The sequence below is a fragment of the Podarcis gaigeae genome (genome assembly GCF_964106915.1).
Source record: "Podarcis gaigeae genome assembly, chromosome: 8".
In the NCBI taxonomy this organism is placed as follows: domain Eukaryota; kingdom Metazoa; phylum Chordata; class Lepidosauria; order Squamata; family Lacertidae; genus Podarcis; species Podarcis gaigeae.
This window is the reverse complement of record NC_139684.1, coordinates 62,774,129-62,794,382: the sequence shown is the minus strand read 5'-3', so window position 1 is coordinate 62,794,382 and position 20,254 is coordinate 62,774,129. Positions and strand designations below refer to the sequence as shown.

The window sequence follows — 20,254 nt, the reverse complement described above, 5'->3', positions numbered from 1 at the left end:
AGAAGTTGTGGTAAACAGCAAACTGAGGCAAGAAACATGACAGCATCAGTCAGAAGCGAGAAGAGTTAAATTTAATACGGCAGTCAGGCAGAACTCTAAGCATTTAACCTCAGCGTTTTGCACTTGGAAAGACATATTTTTAAAAGATGCTGCGAAGCTTCCTCAACCACCTTAAGCAAAGGCGGGTGCAGTCAAAGTGCTCGTGCGCCATTGGTTCACGCTTGGTTTCCATTCAGCTTCTGGAAGAAAAGGCAGCTTCAGAGAACCTTTCTGTGATTGGCATACTTTTAAGCCACCAAAAGTGACAGGCAAAACGACTGGAGGAGAAAAACAGACTGGGCTCTCCGGTTGCCTAGGCAACAGAGTGTAAACTTCCCCAGGATTCTCCCCTGAGAGCCAGCCAGGTAAGGAGTAACAGGTCCCAACCTGCTTTGTCTTTAGGAATGAGCCAGTCCATGCAGATGATGCATTAGGGCTTTTTAAAAAGTAAAAAATGTATTTATTGTGCCACCGCATAACAAGTTACATTCCAGGCTGTCGGATCTGGTTGGGTGTCACACAAAACAGTAACCTCCTTGTTGCTGTGGCCTGGAAGTATTGTGGGCTAGATGTGTCAGAGGGTACAGCCCAGAGCCAGGGAAACCCAGGCCTAGGGGGCCACATGTGACCCTCCAAGGCTCTCTACCTGGTCTTCAGGTCTCTGCCCAGGCCACACTCCCTCCTCAGTCACATCCCTTGTTGGCCTTGCTTTGCACTTCCTTAAGTGTTTTTGTCTGTTGAAAACCAGTGTGGCATAGTGGTTAGAGTGTCAGACTAGGACCTGGGAGGCCAGGGATTCAAATCAACGCTTGCCATGAAGCTCACTAGGTGATTTTGGGCCAGTCACTGTTTCTCAGCTTCAAAAGGTTGTTGTGAGGATCAAATGAGGAGGGGGAGAACCACATACGGCACCTTGATACACCCATGGATTCAGGACAGACAAATGAAAGATCTTCTTCACAAAGTAAAAGCATGGAATTTGCTCCCAAGTGTGATAAGTGATGGCCACCATTGTGGATAGCTTTAAAAGATTATTCGACAAATTCATGGAGGATAGGCTATCAGTAGTACCAATATTTTTCTTAATTAACAATAATTGATCAGTCATGTAACCAGTGTTGCAACTCTATCTGTAAGTACCACAAATTCTGTTTTGGTTATGTCATATTATTTAGCTTTTAATGCCTAGAAAAATCTTATTGATTCGAATTTATATGTTAATATTTCAGAAACAAGATGGCAAAGCTGATGAGAAGGGAAGTCACCTAGCTTGCAGTAGTGGTGTGACATGGACAATATCTTTGATACGTATCAGCTGAATAGAAAAAGCAAAAAGGCTATCTCTCCTGTACTTGAGGCTAAAGGTATTGGATGGAGTCTGAACCATGGATGATGATGATGATTTTATTTGTACCCCATCCATCTGACTGGGTTGCCCCAGCCACTCTGGGCAGCTTCCAACATACAGAAAAACATAATAAAGCATTACACATTAAAAAGCTTCCCTATACAGGGCTGACCTCAGATATCTTCTAAAGGTGTGATGGTATGAATCAGGAAGGGGAGTTGCAATCTTGGAAGATGTTCTTTGTCAGAGGTAGAGAATCTCAGGCCTGGTGATCAAATGTGGCCCTCCAGTCTTCTCTACCTGGCCCTCAGAACTCTCCATAGGCCACACCCACAGGCCACACCCCTACTTCACAGGCCACATTCCTCATTTGGCCCTGCTTCGTGCTCTGAGTGCTCCAGCCTGGCTGGAATGAGTCCTTGAACTCATTATGCCTCTTGCTTGCCTGAATGGGGGACAGAGAGAGGTGTGTGAGTTTCTGTACAAAGATAATATTTATACCCATTGCTCTGTCTGCTTTTGCCACTGGCAGTGCCCACCAGTAGCATGTGGCCCTGGGGCTGAAACAGGCTCTCCATCCTTGCTTGAGTGGCTTCCATCCACCATCCTTTAGTGAATGGAGGACCAGGCATGGTGGTGACTGGGCATAGGGATGCAACATGGCACAAGAGTCTTTATGCTTTACCTGCTGTTGGTGTTTAGTGTTTCCACTTCTTTTATTTCAAAGCCGCTGGGGCCTCGGCTGTTGGGGCCTAAGGACCAGGCAGGAGCAGGAATCTTCAAGAAAGTATGCCACACTTGTAAAGGCATTTTTGATAGTTCCTTTTCTATTACTGTTATCTGTCTCTAGTCACTATTTCTCTCTGCATTTCTGTTGCATGATTTTTTATTGACTTCTTTTTCTAGGCCTGAGCTGTTGTTCCATTCCTTTCAAGTTCCAAACCACAGTGATCTCCAATTCCGAACGAAAGGGCTTTAACTCTCAGACCAAGAGATTTCAGTATCCTGAGGTGAGAAACCATATTTTACTAAGTTTGTTCACTTGTTTTTCTCTTAGTTGGGCAGAACCAGGGAGTTCATCTGGGTTCAAATGCACCAGATTCCAGAACCCATCCCATGTAAGCCACATGGTGTCTCTAGGCCTACCTATACTATAGGGTTGCCATACGCCTGGAATTTCCCAACATAGCCGGGAATCGGCTGTCGGAGACAACTTTTTGAAATATGGCAACTCTACTATACCATCTATTTATCATTCCATCTATATTCTACATTTCCTCCAAAGAACTCAAGGAGTCATACATGGTTCTCCCTCTCCTTCGTTTATCCTCACATTAACCCTGTGAAGTAGGTAAGGGCAAGAGACAGTGACTGATCCAAGGCCACATAGTGAGCTTAATGCTGAGTGCAACGAAAGCAGGACAAAAAATAAACCTGGAACATCTGTGATATAGAAAATCACAACATACAGGGTCCTGGGAGATGAAATGATCCTATGTAAAGGCCTTGGGGGCAACACTGAAAAGGGAAATTTGCGTCTCTCTGTTATGACCCACTTTGACCAGTAGGCGGAAGCAGAACTTCATAGATGGGGAGTGCTAAATCCTTCAGGGGCACTTTGGTTCAAGGAAAAACAATATACAGTATGGAGTAAGTGCAAATGACACCTTTTAGCCCGTTTACTTTTTGGAAATGCACATTTTCACACCACTGCTCCCATAGAGATTTACTTTTTTTAAAAAAGTCACATCTCATGCCATCACGGTTCTTATTGGCCCATCTTGGGGCTAAGCATGCTTCCAGGCAGGTGTTTATTGTAGGATCGGTATTACTAATGTCATGCATGAAATTTTTGGCAGTGTCCACACAACATGAGCATCAAAATGTTAGTTGTTTTTTTAATCTCCCTCTCCCTGCCCACAATTTAATCTAGATTTATCCTTTCTGTGGAAAATTTGAAAAGGTTTGGGAAAGAAACGTTTCCAAGAACCTGTTTGCAATATCGGAATAGCTTGTTTGCAATATTAATCCCCTGACTGGGAGCTTCAGTTTCCTCAATGTGCAACATGGGGCCTGTTGTGCCTTTGGTCAACTGCTGGTGTTAGCAACAGACCCTCTCCCTTTCCTCCTGGGTCCTGCACAATCTTCCTCCAGCTATTGCCAGGGACCCAAACTGCTCTCAGTTTCTCCCTTTTCTCCCTTCCCCATCAAGAACTATGCTTCCTCTCAGACTTCCCTTCCAATCGCCAATATATAACAAGCATCTCATCTGTGCAAATTTATCTTCCATGCCACTAGCAAGCCAACCTGTTGCTAAATTCTCAGAGTAGAAGCCAGAGGGGGCAACGCTTGAACCGTCTTCACAGTATGCTCCTTTCTCTTCCTGAGAATTTCCCCCTTCATACCGTAACTCCAGCAGGCAATGAGCCAAGCCACAAGGAATACAAAGGGTTTGGCATACTCTTGATTATCCCTAGAGAACATTTGCTTTTTCACATGTAAGGGGGAGTGTTGCATGCATCCCACCCTTTTTGGGGACTTTTGCAAGAAAGCCAAAGTTGTGTAGAAAAGTCAGTAGCTGCTGGAAAGCGTGGAGTAGACTTATTGCTGCAGGGCAGGGGGAATTGGGTGAGCAAGGAAAGTCAGTGGGTTGGTTTGCATGACAAACTATGGGTGCCTCCAGACTGTCACTATTTTCCAGGAGGGATTCAAGCGTATAATGTAAATTTGGATTTGTGCACTCAATGTGGATTAAAACACTCTGGCACTGTAGTATAACAAATCTACTAAAAAACAAACAAACCCAGGACTATTTGTGGTTTGGAAAGTGAACTATAAATGCACTGGAAAGTGTGGGATGAACAAAGATTAACGGGTAGACTTATAAGCATCCCACAAGCAAATCAGGATGAATGCTCATTGTCATATAACCTCCCAACATACAAATCAGAATGAACGCTCAATAAAGAGTAGACACCGCATTATAACCTCTGAATAAACATTGTGCAGGCAAACCAGGAAGTGTGTCCTAAGGCTTGCCGAGGCCGTGCTGAGCTCCTGGAGAGCTGTGCCCTTGAAGGGGCCAGGCATCTCCACCCCACTGTGGCTGAGACCCAGAGCAGTCCCACAGAGATAAGCAACAGCAGCTGGATGTGCTTCACTGTGTTAGGCTATAGATGCTGAACTGATGAGAAGATGCCATGGCATCTCTCTGCCTGATCTGCTGCCCTTGCTAAGCCTCTTGCCACAATGATACCTACCTTCACTTACATACATCACCATCATACAAACATCCCACTCCTTAGCAACAAGGAGCTTGGCAAGCACTCTAACTTAAAAAAAACCAAAACCCTTCATCATCCCAGTTCATTAAAAACCTGAAAGGTACACTTTTATTGACGCCAAAAAGACGTCAGTGAGGGAGCCAGATAGAAGGAGCCTCACTGGGGAGAGTGTTCCACAGGCGGTGAGCCACAATCAAAAAGGCCCTCTCCCTTGTCATCACCCTTCAACCTGCCCTCAAAGAAGGGACCCAGAGAAGGGCATCAGATGATGATCTAAGAGTCTGAGTAGGTTCATTTCAAGCCCTTACTTAATTGTTCCAAACTAATATTAGTCCCAGGGATATGGGTGGCGCTGAGGTCTAAACCACAGAGCCTAGGGCTTGCCGATCAGAAGGTCGGTGGTTCAAATTCCCGTGACAGGGTGCGCTCCCGTTGCTTGGTCCCACCTCCTGCCAACCTAGCAGTTCAAAAGCATGTCAAAGTGCAAGTAGATAAATAGGTACCAATCCGGCGGGGAGGTAAACAGTGTTTCTGTGCGCTGCTCTGGTTCGCCAGAAGCAGCTTAGTCATGCTGGCCACATGACCCTGTGCGCCAGCTCCCTTGGCCAATAAAGCGAGATGAGCGCCGCAACCCCAGAGTCGTCCGCAACTGGACTTAACGGTCAGGGGTCCCTTTACCTTTTAATATTAGTTCCAGTAGGGGGCCTGATTTGGCCTGGAAGGCCATTCTCCCTGAACAACTCTCACCTGCCCCAGAGGTGTGGGGCAAATAAGTTTATGGCTGCAAAAGGAATAACAAGGAGCCTTTAAATGCCTAGATTGTAGCTGATTCAAGTGGGGGTTGGACTTAACAGGTGGTTGGAGCCAACTTCAAGGCCTACTTTAATTGGTTGGGATCTTCCTCTGCAGTGCGGATTGAACTCAGGGTTCTCTGCAAAGGCAAAATGGATTACCTGATTTCATGGTGATGTCAGGTGATTGACGGATGGCATGCTAAAGTGGCCCAGTGCAGAAGCTCAGAATATGTCCCGCAGAAAAAAATTCCCACTCCACTTTAAGACTCTGCTTGACAACTTCACTGTCTTGCTTGACCCCAAAACCACCAGCTCTGGCCTATCAGGGGATAAACTCAGCTTCTAACAAAGCCCTGTTTGTCACCCATTGCAGATTGAAAGTGGCATCTTAAGACAGCGGGCTCATTTTTGTTTTATTTCATTCTATAAATAGAAAAAAAACCACCCAGTACTCACTTCTGGAATGAAAGAAAAGTCGTTCTGGAAGGAGAGTTGAGTCAGGGAGGGGTGCGGCACTTTGAAATAATACACTCTGCCCACATGCTGAAATAATTCAGGCCAAATCAGATGTACAGGTGGGATTAGACATGCAATGGATTTGAGCTCCCCAGGTCTCTCTCTATGTTGCTGAGCAGACACCAGGGAAACTTAATCCACCATTTTCAACCCGTTTTGCCATGCAACTTGAGACTCCCCATTAAAATGAGATTATTTTGATTTTGAAACAAGCAAAGAAGAGGCTTCTTAGTGTACAGTGACAATTGACAAAAACCAGCAAAACATTTGAGAGGCTTAGCGTATGGGAGGGTAAGTGCTGAATCCACATTATAATGCCATTGTGTGCTTCTCCACCCATGAGGTGACACACATGTCGCACATATTCCCTCTGCTGCTGCCTGGAGGAACAATGCATGCCCTCACTTTGACACTAAGTGCACGTCAGATTTCTAAGTAGGGCCAGATTCAAGAAATATCCAGCAGTTAACTGACTTAAAGCACTGCATATATTTGACGCGTTGACCTATGGTTAAAAGCCTCATTTGTCTTCAAATTATGTCCTGATTATTATTGTTGTTGATTTATTTATACCCTTTATACAACTGTTTCAAGGCAATGTACAATAATGTATAATAATAAAAATTAAACATGTAAACACAAAGAAACAGTACCACCTACATGTAAAATAAAAGAGACCTGGGAAACCTCATCAGAAGAAAAATGCCCTTAGCTGTTTTCTGGAAAGTGCAGGTAGCAGGAGCCTGTCATATCTCTTTTATCTCTTATGTATGAAAGCAGGCACCATCTTGGAGAAGACAGCTTCTTCACGGCCGACCCAAAACATGTTGCTTGAGGCAAAGGACATGGTGGCCTCCTGTCCCAGTTCCACTGCCAGAAGCCAACTAGATGGGCAGCCAAATCTTACTTTTAACACTAGTGATCCTCCACCACACCTGAGACAGCAAGCCAGATTAGGGGCCCCAGAAGAGGCCACATGGCAACAGAGAAGGGAAAGCTGGCGGCTCAGAAGAAACGTCTATTTGTTAATTATTTATTACGCCATGAAATTTATATACTGCTTGACCGTAAAAAACCTCAGAGAAGGGGCTGCTGCTGCTGCCTACCCTTCAGCTCAACTATTTGTGTACACAGGTACACAGAGTATACACTCGGTGAATGTCATGTGTGAACACAGATTCTTAAAAAATACCAGACGCCATATTCTATGGTTTTTCAGAATGCCTGCAGAACCCTGCAAAGTTGAAGGTCCACTAGACTTGCCCATCTTGGCAATTGCTCTAGTACTTCTGCCCTAATTTCATCAATCACCAAGGCTTAAAACTTATTTGTTTTAAGCATTTGCTGGTTTTATCTGTATACCAGTGGTTTTCAACCAGTGTGCCGTGGCACCCTGGGGTGCCTTGAATGATGGTCAGGGGTGCCGCAGGCAACACTGGCCTCTGTCCTTCTTTTCTTCCCTACTCTGATGTCCTCACACATCTCTGCCTCCCAAAGGCTTGTACAGCTGTTTGTTGCAGCAGCCCTGGCTACTAGCTCCGCGGGCAAATAGTGCCTCTGGGGCTGGCATGGGGTGCTAGGTTGCCAGGAGCTGATGTGGCTTCAGAGTAAGCAAGCAAGCAAGCAGATGAGGGAGCCCAGCCAGCCAGTCCACTAGCCCTTGGCTGGACAGACAAGTCCCAGGCCCCTCTGGTAAGGTTACCAGATGTCCCCGTTTCCTGGGGACAGTCCCCGGATTTACAAATCAGTCCCCATACAAAATCCATTGAAGTTGAAAAGTGTCCTCGGATTCATTGAAAAAAATCTAGTAACCTTACCCTGTGGGGCAGTGTGAGGAGGCACCTCTCAGCTCAGAGACCAGGGGTGGCTGCCCAGAGAACTCCTAAGGAGAGTGGAGAGGAGAGAGGCCAAGGGAACTCTCCACAAGGGAGAGTGTTCACAAAAGGATGAGAGGCTGCTGGCTCTGCAGGCAACAGGTGACATAACTGGGCTCCTGAGTCCCACAGGGGCAGAAAGAATGTAGTTGGTCAAGGGAGCCATGTACTCAAAGCAGTTGAAAACCTCTGCTGTATACTGTTTTACATTATTTTATATGAAATACTATTTTGGTTAAGCAGTTAATATTTCTTTTCTAAACAAATAAACAATTTCCTGAGCACTGGCAAAAATAAACCCTGTTGCAGCAGACTCTGCCTTGTCATTATTATGCACTGTGTTCCTTCCCAGAATGAAAATCCAGGTCCAGGATTCTATGATGTAATCGATCAATCAGCACTTCTCAACAATGTCTCCCAGTCCCGGAAAGGAACCTGTTTTTTCCCTTCGTTGGTAAGGTTTATACATATTTATGAACGACGGGAAGAAAAAAAAGGCCAGGGTCGAGAAGTTCTTTGAAGCCATTGTCAGTCTTACTGCCAGTGAAGCTTTTAAAATGCTCACACACCTTAGTTTTCCTTTTCTATACTGTTTATGAGCTATAGTAATAATGACAAGTTTACTGTTGTCAGGAATAGACCTGCGATAGCCTGATAAACATTAAGTCATCCACCCAGAGATTGCTGTAATTAAACCTGGATTCCATCCTCCCGTTTACCCTTGGAAGCAAATTCTTTAGAAATTAATGGGACATAATTCATTCAGCAAAGTGTGTTTAGGTAGGTGTTTGTTCCTCCTCTGTTGGACAACTGCCTCTGAGAGATCAAATATGTATACTTATTTGCACAGACAACACTCATTCTCAAAACCCGAACACTTTGGCCATAGGCAGGGTTGATTTGGGGGGCCATGTGTATTCACTAAGGTCAAAATCCCATAAAGTCTATGTAGGTGGCCCCCACATGGCTCAGGTGAGTGGCTCAGAACTACTGAAAGCTATTTAAAGGCAGTGTTTGGTTTTATGACAAGTTCTTATTTTATTCTCTGGTTTATTTTTATATACACTGCTTAGAAATGCCACTAATTAAGTGGTATAATGGCCTCAAATAAATAAACAATGTCTACTTCTGTTGTGGCAACAACAGTAAATGAAAAGAGCTATCTATCAATCTATTGCAGCAGAAACTGCAGTTGGTTCAGAATGCAGCAACCAGATTGCTTTATGATATTAGCCCAGCAGGGAACATATAACACCAATCTTGCATGATCTTCATTCATCAGTTGTTTGCTTACAAGCTAAATTCAAGTTGCTGATGCTTACCTTTAAAGTCTTTTGTGGCCTATGCCTGGGATGCCTGAGGTCTTTTTCCATATATGCCTTTCCCCAATCACTAAGATCCAGCACTGGAAATACTTTGCAAATCCATTATCTATTTAGATGGTGGCCAATTCACAACAGACCTTCTCAACCGTAGTGTTGACCAGGCATCCTGAAACTTGGCCCTCCAGATGTTTTGGGACTACAACTCCCACCATCCCTAGCTAACAGGACCAGTGGCCAGGGATGGTGGGAATTGTAGTCCCAAAACATCTGGAGGGCCAAGTTTGGGGATGCCTGGTCCTCTGATACTCTGGCCCATTTAAATGTATCATAAAGCCCTACACTTTCTGGCTTTGTGTATTTTACTGGTTGCTGCACAGTATTTTCCTGCTTTGTTTTATTTATAAAATGTATATTTTTGCATGGTTTTTTAAAAAATTGCTGTTCCTCACATTAAAGCTGATGACTCTCAGAGCTGGTTTTCAAGTTTTTGAATAAAATTATATATTGTGAACTTACTTCCCTGTTCTCATTGTGGAGAGAGTCTTGGGCACAGATAGGCACATTGTCAGAGGCATTATGACACTGAATGCTGGGAATCCCAGGTGGGGAGAGTGCGGTTGTGCATTTTTATTATCTCAACAAGCCTTACAATAAGCCTGTGAAGAAGGCCTGTATCCCTGTATCCCCAGGGCCGTCGTTAGCAGATGCGGCGCCGGGATGCAAATATCTGCCCAGCGCCCCCAAATTACCACAGATAATGGGGGAGGGAAGCTGCGTACTGCCAGCCATGGGGGGGGGGTGCAACCCTCCCCCATGCCGCTGCGAGAGCACAATCCCCGCAGAGGCTTGGGAAGGAAGCTGCGTGCCCGCCAGCCATATAGTTGGTGGGGTGCAGCTTCCATCCTAAGCCTCTGCAGGGATCTCTCTCCTCCTGCGGAGGCTTGGGAGGCAAGCTTTATGCCCGCCAGCCATATGGCTGACAGGGCGCAGCTGGCGGGTGTACAGGGGAAGGGGAAGCCGCCGGCAAAGCTGTGCAGTTCCCGCTCACTGAGGCACCCCTTAGAGGCCGGCGCCCTGGCGCAACGCACCACTAAGCCCTATGGGAAAGACGGCTCTGTGTATCCCCATACTACACGTGAGGGGCTGTGGTATGATATAAATGAGCGACTTCCCCAGCTTGTACCTCATGCTTTAAACCCATTCAGTATGTCATTTTGTTTACATTTTGAGAGCACTTTACCTCAGTTTAACATGGTTAATATTCTTATGAATGCGATGACAACTCACATTTACCTCACCACAGAGATGATATGTTCAATCTTTGACACAGATGTGGTAAATATAAGCTGTCACCCAAATAGGACATTATTACTCATGCTCCTAAGAAAAAGTGACTACGTGAAAATGATGGGAGAAATCAGTCTCTGATTATTATACTACATCAGATAGAAGCCTAGGAGTTGGCCCTAACTGGGTGGGAATTTCTTGTTAAGATGCCGATCTGGTGATTAATGGGTGTAGGCCAAGGATAGCCAATCTGTGACTGGGGAGCTGCAGAAAGCCCCCAAGCACTTCAAGGGTGTATCTTGGGCAATTCAAGAAAGAGACAGATTAATACCAAGACTCTCTTTTGGATCCTTCCCTTCCTCTCTCCCTCTGGTTTATGATTGAAATGGGAAGACGTGGGAGAAAATGGTGGCAGCAGTGAAAGATTGGGTGGTAGAGATTCCAGGCTGAGAATCAATGGGATGTATGGGCTATATTGAATAGAACTGAGCTCTAAAGCTTTTCCTAAAGGATAGTTAAGCTTTTACAGATTTAATTTATCAAATATTGATTTCATTTGGAGTGAATTTCATATAAAATACAGATGGGTTTGGCAATGTGGAGGTAATGACACCTTTTCAGGCATGAAGATGTCACCTTCAAAAACCACCTATCTAGGATGTTTTTCACCACAGCAGATGGTCTTTCATGACCACCATACAGTGGTACCTTGGGTTAAGAACTTAATTCGTTCTGGAGGTCTGTTCTTAACCTGAAACTGTTCTTAACCTGAGGTACCACTTTAGCTAATGGGGCCTCCTGATGCCACCACACGATATCTGTTCTCATCCTGAAGCAAAGTTCTTAACCTGAGGTACTATTTCTGGGTTAGCAGAGTCTGTAACCTGAAGCGTTTGTAACCTGAAGCGTCTGTACCCTGAGGTACCACTGTATTTCCAAGATGGCTGCTGGCTCCTAGAATGGCTGGCTTTCTAGTGTTCATTTGCTTCCGATATTTATATACCATTTTCAACAACTTCTTCTCAAAGAGCTTTATGCATGTCAACAATATTTTCAGAGCAGGTTGCAAACTCAACAGCATCTAATTCCTGAAAAATCTGAATGATATGGCTGTTTAAAGACCATCTCTACGTTCCCAAGTCATCCCATCTCACTCCCCACCCCCACCCCTAGGATTATCGACAGTGTAAACCAAATTCCATTTTTTTCCTTTCCAGGATACACGCATTGCTCGCCAGAGAATCCACAACTATCCTGCTGCAAATGCCTACAACCTCCCACCTACCCTGATTTCCAAGCGAGACTTTAGCCTGGGGTATTCCAGTATGTTTCAGCAACCAATTGCCAGGAAGATTTCAAAAAGATCCACTCCAGCCCCCAACCAATATAATGTAAGATGATCTAGAGATTGGAAAAGGGGAGGTCAGCAGTACAGATTAATACATTTTTTTAATGGGTAGGGCTGCAGCTAATGGGGAACGGTCATAGTTCAGTGATGGAAGCCCCCAGGTTTGATCCCTGGCATCGACAGGCAAAGCTGCCAGTCAGTACAGGGAATACTAAGCTGAATGTATCAATAGTCTAATTTAGAATACCACAGTTTCATATATTCCACCTGGCAAAATAGGAAAAGATATTGAAGAGTATTTCTTGTTTTCCCCTGATGCTTTTCTCCCACTGATCATTCACACTTTTCCTTCAAAATCCGTTCATTGGTTCTGACCAGTGATCTTTCACAAAAAAATAATTGCATGGACCCAAGAATATTCAGATGAACCTTGCTGTGGGATTTGCATCAGTACCCACAAAATAAAAAATAAATACCAGCAGTTGTTTTAAAACAACTTGGACTAGGACCTGGGAGACCAGAGATCTAATCCCCACTTAGCCGTGAAGCTCACTAGGTGACCTTGAGCCAGTCACTCTCTTTCAGCTGCACAGTGTTATTGTGAGAATAAAATGGAGAGGAGAGGAGAGGGAAGAACTACTGTATTTTCTGGCGTATAAGACTACTTTTTAACCCAGGAAAATCTTCTCAAAAGTCAGGGGTCATCTTATTCGCCGGCTACAGCAACAGCTCCTGCAGCAACTCCCCACCAAAGGATAAAACGACAGCAAATTAAAACAGAGGACACCAAGCTCTCTAGATGAAGCAGAAATACGCTTGAAAATTGGCCCCAGAAGCCCCTGGCCACTGGGAAGTGGAGCGGATTTCTGAACTGGACTGGAGACTGGTTTTTTAAATTTTGATTTGGTGTGCGTTGGAAGAGGGGTAGTCTTATACGGCGAGTATATCCCAAACTCTATATTTTAACTGGAAAAGTTGGGGGGTCGTCTTATACGTCAGAAAATACAGTATGTACACCACCTTGGTGGAAAGGTGGGGTATAAATGTCATAAATAAAAAGAGAAGCAAATGCTTGGTTGGCCTTTATGTGCCCTGTGAAACTCTTAGGCAACTGTCTGACTAGTGGTACTATTACTTCGTCAGCGTACAGGGAGTTAACACCAAGCACATTTCCTTTTGCCCCCTACTTTGCAGATCACTATTACAGTCTGTCATCCACACCCAAATAAGAACATTAGGTTGTATTTAATACAGTTTAAATAGGACTTCTCCTGAGAAGAACGTTCCTGAGTTAATCGCTAACCCGTGATTTACACTAACCCATGAGATAATACACAGCATTTGGAGAAGCCAAACAGGAAATGATCCATTCACAAGGCAGACAGGCTGAATAATTTATGGCCACAGGGAAGGGAGGCTGATGGGAAGAAAGCAAGGGCCAAAGTTTACTGTCTGCACAGCAGGCTAATTTCACAAATATTTATTCATCTTTTCATTTATTTTAGCAGGTTTATAAACTGCTTCATGGCCAGAGGCTGCTAAAATAGTATACAAGATTAAAATGGGATCAAACACTAAACCCAATTATTTAAAGCGAGAAAATAATTTCTACAAAACTCTAAAAACAATAAAAATGTTTGTTGCTGCTGCTGCTGCTGCAGTTATATGCTTGATTCTGTTCCAGAATACTGTAAAACAACTGATTTTACAACTGAGTTGTATTTACAGGAGCCATTTCTATCAGCATGTGCTAAAGAGATAAGTACCGGTATGTCATTGCGGGTGGGTAATCACTTGCTAGGCCAGGTGGCTTCTGAAATGTACTTTAGAGTAGCATCATTCATGCACCATTCACAAGCCACATTTGACCCATGTGCTGGAAAAGTTTAGGCTTGGTGACTGCATCGCAAATGTCCTTGCGTTGAAAGTAGGCAAACTTAAAACACCAGTATTTATTTGGTTGTTGGTTTGTTTTTTAACTAAAGTGACTGCTGGAAAGTGAGTTCATTGCAAAACCCTTACTTTCATCCGCAGGTCTCAGTGGACCTCAGCAACAAAAGCTGCAACACTGGTGCCAAGTCAGTGTTTTCATCCAAAACTAAACGAGCGCTGGCAATCGGTAGCAAGGAGCATGTGCCTTCTCCCTGTAAGCTGGGCTGGGGGAGCCTCTTTTGACCCAAAGGCCAAATTCAAATATGGTCAACCTCCCAAGGGCCACCATCCTAATGGTGGGCGGGGCCAAATGCGGGAGTGGGCAGGGCCAGATGTGGGCAGGACCCAGGATAAAGTAAGATAAAGTAAGATGCCACCCAGTGCAGTAAATAAAAAAAAATTAAAGAAAAACGATGCCCTTCAGTGAAACAAATTAAAACAATCTACAATACCTTCTGAGTGTCCAGCTTTCTTCTCCTTTTCACCTCACCTCTTGCGAATAAAAGCCTCTCCGTCTGACAATCATGCCTTGCCACATCGCTTCTCAATTTATGATCCTCAACGCTCACAGCCAGTAATTCAGACCTCTCCCCCTTACAATGCATGCAGTCATGGCATTTTGTCCTTTCAAAAGAACTTAAAAAAAATTATAGCACCAAAAGGCAGAGGGCCTTCTCGGTAGTGGCACCCGCCCTGTGGAACGCCCTCCCTCCCATCAGACGTCAAGGAAATAAACGACTATTTGACGTTTAGAGGACATCTGAAGGCAGCCCTGTTTAGGGAAGTTTTAATGTTTGATGTTTTATCATGTTTTTAATATTATGTTGGGAGCCGCCCAGAGTAGCTGGGGAGGCCCAGCCAGATGAGTGGGGTATAAGTATAATAATAATAATAATAATAATAATAATAATAATAATAATAACAACAATAATAATAATAATTAGAAATCAAATGCTTAGTGATAGGAAGAAGCAAAGTTGTTCCCCATTGCCAGCTTTCCAGGTGTATATGCCCAGATTTTACAAAAAGATATTACCGGTACATGCTCACCTGTTCACACATCATTTGTGACATATCAGTGACCTTAAAAGGGATGGGTGGGAAGAAACGACTTTCTTCCACTTTGCAAATGTTTTTCTACTAGAAAGCCTGGAGGTAATATTTACTGTGCAGTCTATTTACAAACCTGAGCTTCAGGAAAGGGCAATCAAAATGATCGAGGGGTTGGAGAAACTCCTTTATTTAGTTTCATTTTGTAAAATATATACACCACTTGATTATAAAACAACCCCTCAAAGCAGCTTGCAAAAAGATAACAATAAAATTATCGAGAAAAAATTACAATAGTTAAAATACTAAGGTTGAAATTCACACCAACTTTGTAAGCACCTGGGTAGGCTTGTCTAAACAAGAATGTTTTTTGCAGGCACCGAAAACAATACATCGAAGACCCCTGCTTGATAACAATAGGCAGGGAGTTTCAAAGCGTAGCTGCTGCCCAAATGATTGAGTATTTACAAATGAGGAACAGGTATTATGTGGCACCTGTAGCAGTGCCAATTCTGCCAGTTGAAGCAGCCGAGTGGGTATATGTGGGGTAAGGTGGTCTTTTAGGTAAAATAGTCTCGTATATGGGCCTTATATACCAATAGTAATGCCTTGAACTTGACTCAGTAGCAAATCAGCACCCAGTGTACCATGCTGACAAGGCCTCAGTCCTTCCAGCAATTGTGCGGCAGTAGTCTGCACTAACTGCAGCTTCCGGATCAAATGCGAGGGAAGCCCTACATAAGGAAAAATGGCTGCATTTGAGGCATTTTAGTTGAGAAAACAAGAGGCGACGTGATAGGAATATATAGAATTATGCATGGCATGAAGAAAGCGGATAGAAAAATGTCCCCGCCTGCCCGCACGGTCATAATACTAGAATTTGTGGATATCTTAATGAAGCTGAATGTTGGAAGATTCGGGACAGATAAAAGGAAGTACCGTATTTTTCGTCCCATCGGACGCTCCGTCCCATAGGACGCACCTAGTTTTTTGGGGGGGGAAATAAAGGAATTCCCCCCCTTTATTCCCCCCCCCAAACCAGGTCGGGGAGCAGCGGTATGGTGGCGCTCCGCCGCCCCGCTGTCCCCCGAGCTTGTGGGGCTGGCCGATGTCTGCCCGAAGCGCGGGGCGCTCTGCTTCAGCGGGAACTCCCGCAGGGCTCCCCAGGCTGCGGATGTCTACCCGGCGCGTGGGGTGCTCTGCTTCAGGGCGCCTGCACGCGGGACAGCAGGCTGCTATCTGCAGCCTAGGGAGCCCTGCAGGAACTCCCGTGGGTTCCCCAGGCTTGCTGATAGCTTCCCTGAAGCCTGGAGAGCGAGAGGGGTCGGTGTGCACCGACCCCTCTCGCTCTCCAAGCTTCAGCAAAAGCCTGTATTCGCCCCGTAGGACGCACACAGATTTCCGCTTCATTTTTGGAGGGGAGAAAGTGCGTCCTATAGGGCGAAAAATACGGTACAGTACTTCTTTACACTATGGAACTTGCTTCCAAAGGAGGCAGTGATAGCCACCAACTTTAAAAGAGAATTGGACAATTTAAAGGAGAAGGCTCACAGGGGATGGTAGCCATGATGGGTTATGCTCTGTCTCCACAGCTGGAGGCAGTAATGCTTTCAAATACCAGTTGCTGTAGGCCATGGGGTGTGGGGTGTGCTTATGGGCTCAGGTCCTGCTTGCCAGTTTCCCTCAGGTAGCTAGGTAGTCACTGTGAGAACAGGATGCTTGATAAGATGGGCCATAGGCCTGATCCACCAGGCTCTTATGAACTGAAATAGTACTCTGAATAAGACAGGTATGCTCTCCTGCCTCCGAAGGGCAGGACTGGCAGTACAGTGGTACCCCTGGTTACAAACTTAATTCGTTCTGGAGATCCGTTCTTAACCTGAAACCATTCTTAACCTGAGGTACCACTTTAACTAATGGGGCCTCCTGCTGCCGCCATGCAATATCTGTTCTCATCCTGAGGTAATGTTTGTAATCCAAGGTACCACTGTATTTTCTATTCCAAAGGGGAGGGAGGAACCGTATTTTTCGCTCTATAAGACACACCAGACCATAAGACACACCTAGTTTTTGGTGGAGGAAAACAAGAAAAAAATATTCTGGATCCCAGAAGCCAGAACAGCAAGAGGGATTGCTGCACAGCGATCCCTCTGGTTGTTCTGGCTTCTGGGATAGCTGCGCAGCCTGCATTCACTCCATAAGACGCACACACATTTCCCCTTACTTTTTAGGAGGGGAAAAGTGCGTCTTATAGAGCAAAAAATACGGTAGTTCCTCCTCTCCTTTCATTCCTCTCTTGTTCCAAGTAACAGACTCTCATGCACCGATTTCATTCCACTGCAGCTAAAATGTAAGACTCGGCTGTGTACATAACATTCATTTAACGTGCAATTTCCCCTTCCCCAAAAGAATTCTGGGAACTGTAGTTTAGCCCACGGAGCTGCATTTCCCATCACCTTTAACAAACTCTAGTTCCCAGAATTCCTGATTAGGGGTGCATTTTTAATGTGGTTTAAATATGTGTTACGTGTGCAGCCTTGGTTTGGGTGTCGCCATTTTCAAATTCCTTCCTTTCTTTTTAAAATCTAGGTCATTACCGAGTAAAGGATTCCTTCATACGGCAGGCGCCTACAGTGCTGGTATCCTGCTTCAGATCCAAAACAAGTCGCGAAACCAAGACAGAGACACTGAGCCCGGGGCCAGCAGCCTATCAGCAGCCAGCTGGCATCCCAGTCACGCCATCCAGGAAGTTCCCCGGCCTGTGAGTTCTGAGCAACTGCACTTTAAAAGGAATTTGTTTTGAGTCACCCAACTCCTTTTCTTAAGTAGGGAAGATGTGCTTGTGATCAGAAATGATAGAGAAGGAAAAGAAGAAGGAATACCAATATACAATTCCAAGCCCCAACTTGCTTAAGAAGCAGGGGCTCTCTTCATCAGACTATATGGTGGAGCAGGGGAAAGTCATTTGGGTTGTTGTATGCCTTAAGAAGCAATGCAGCTTGCAAGCCTTCATAAGTGATTTACGATGAAGGAAGGGCTGTTCCGCAGCGGTAGAGCCCATGCGTTGCATGCAGAAGTTCCAGGGTTCAATCTCTGGCATCTGCAGCTGAGAAATGCCCTTGTCTGAAACCTAGAACCACTGCCAGCCAGTACTAGGCTAAGGGGGCTTGTGATCTAACTCTATACAAGGTTAGGTAGCATAGGGACCTTGCTTTCTGTTGTGAATTCATTTGTTTAAGCTGCTTCAGCCCACCTGTTCTCAGGGCAGCCAGCACATCTAAAGGTTCTTCCCTGCTTCTTTTATCCTCACATCAGCCCATTTATGAGCCAGTCGTCACTCATCATCACTGCTTAATTCTCAAATAAGGGAGATGTGTCAATCTGGCTTTTAGTGTAATGACACCACCCCTTTGGAGTTCCCTCCCCTTGAATATTTGAAAGGTGCCGGCTCTGTTGTCCTTTTGGCGCCTACTCAAGACCTTTCTTTTTCAACAACCTTTGCAAAACAGAGATCTTCCCCAGTCTGCATGTACATTGGGATTGTTTCTGGGTGTTTGGATTGTTCTAGTGTGTGTGTGTGTGTGTGTGTGTGTGTGTGTGTGTGTGTGTTTGCCACCTGGACTCCTTAAGGAGAAAGGGCATAATATAAATTGAATGAATGAATGAATGAATAGAGCTAAAGAGAGCTTGCATGACCCATAGAGACTACAGCCACACATAGCCTGAGTGTCTGGTATTAAACTGAAAGCTGTGATTGGCTGTTGTGCCCAGTGGATCAGATAAGAAGAGTGTTGCTCTATACCTCATCTCTATGGTAAACGGCAGTTGTTGGAGTTGCACCAGTTCAGTTTTAATAACTGGAAGAGGTGAAATGGACTGCATTGGGGTTGGGCCCCTTTGGACTGGGCATCACCCAGGAAGCCCTAAACCCAGAGCTGTTGGCCTGATGGTGGCTCTTCCTGGAAGGGCATTCCGCACACTTGCAGAAGCACCTTCTCTATTACTGCTGCAACTGTTTCTGGACCAAAGGAGCAAAAGGATTGTGGAGACAGCTTTTGGAAGCCCTAGCCTGAATTTTGCATTCACCAGTTAACAGTGGCGTAGAGTGGGTTGTCAGCACCCGGGGCAAGGCAAGTAATTTGCGCCCCCTAACCCGTGGATTTGCGCCCCCTAGCCCTAACCCCCAGATGTTGCGCCCGGTGCGGCCGGCCCCCTGCACCCCCCACGCCACGCCACGCCACTGCCAGTTAAGTTCAACAATTCATTTCAGCCTTCTGTTTAATAATATGTAGGAAGCCCCCCACTTTTCCCTGCATACACAGTCCTTCCTCCCCCATACCTGCCCCAAGGTCCAGTCACTCTATCAGTCAGTTACTCAACTAAGTCAATTTTATGGTGACCATCCTGTAAACAGCAAAGTCAGTTTGCTGGAGATAAGATTAAGATCTACCCCTTAAATTCTTGCCCATTACTGCTCATATCTTCCCCTTCCCCCATCCCCGTGCAAGCCTGGAGCTCTCTGCACACGGTCAGGGGGTATCTTTACTACATCTCATGCCGTTTTAATGCAGGCTTTGTGGAGGAAGAGGGAGGGGGAGCTGGCGCTGGGTAGTGTGCAATAAACCTCCATGACTAGGGAAGAAGTAAATCAAACCTGACGGGCAAAGAACATCCATCTACGCTGGCAGAAAATACCAGAACTATCAGCATTTAGAGGCCAATCCAACTCCCATTTATGTCAAGGTGATTAATGTGTCCAAGGCCAGAGCTACAGCTGGTGCAGAGCCACTGACTACAGCACCAGTTTGTTCCAGATGAGCACCCTTAGATTTTAATGAGCTTTTTCCAGCATATTCTCAGACGCAGCCCCCAAACCCTTTAAGGTACAGAGGTTTGATGGCACACAGAATATGGAAAGCTGGGGCATCCTTTAGGGAAGGTAACAAGGTGGAACACCACATCACCACCATGTTTGGGATCACATGCAATTATTTGTCAGGAGCCATTGATCAAAACGAGCCCATTACCCTTCTTCAGGTGTTTAAACTCTTACCTGTGGAGGGATGCAGGGCTACTTGCTCCAGCCTCTCCAGTCCTCCTCCTTTGAGCTGGAACGTCTGCAGAGGGGGCTGTATAATGGGGGACTGTCAGAAGATGGATTAGAATGTGCCGGCAGTCCTCCCTATGACTGGAAACCCTGAATTGCACTGGGTTTTCTGATTCACAGGAGTACAGCATTCAGCTGAAGGCACTTGCAACTCACGCCAGGGATGATGGCTGGCCATTGGCACTGCTAGGGTGGGAGGCAAGCAGCCCAACAGTAGGGGGAGCCAGAGCCAATGGCAGACGGAGCCAACTCACCCTCTTCCCTGCTGAGTGCTACAAGGGGCAACAGGGAGACTAGGGGGGAAGCTGACAAACAGTTATAAGTAGCCATATAAGTAGGCTGGCTGCAGG

General features: G+C 45.4%; 1 protein-coding gene and 1 long non-coding RNA gene across 2 annotated transcripts in view; both read left to right on the top strand.

The window, feature by feature from the left end:
* The first annotated feature begins 293 nt into the window (after positions 1-293).
* STPG1 (sperm tail PG-rich repeat containing 1) overlaps positions 294-20,254 on the top strand; it is a 28,188-nt gene continuing 8,227 nt past the window's right edge. Inside the window, exons 1-7 of the mRNA XM_083751886.1 lie at positions 294-404; positions 1,269-1,403; positions 2,294-2,397; positions 8,208-8,309; positions 11,685-11,858; positions 13,850-13,961; positions 17,387-17,558. Of these exons, the coding sequence (XP_083608012.1) occupies positions 1,328-1,403; positions 2,294-2,397; positions 8,208-8,309; positions 11,685-11,858; positions 13,850-13,961; positions 17,387-17,558 (740 nt within the window). The 5' untranslated portion in view covers positions 294-404; positions 1,269-1,327. The remainder of the gene's footprint in view (positions 405-1,268; positions 1,404-2,293; positions 2,398-8,207; positions 8,310-11,684; positions 11,859-13,849; positions 13,962-17,386; positions 17,559-20,254) is intronic.
* On the top strand, positions 13,968-14,198 carry LOC310850468. The gene is made up of 2 exons (XR_014567349.1): positions 13,968-14,112; positions 14,154-14,198. It is a non-coding gene; the product is annotated as an uncharacterized lncRNA (long non-coding RNA).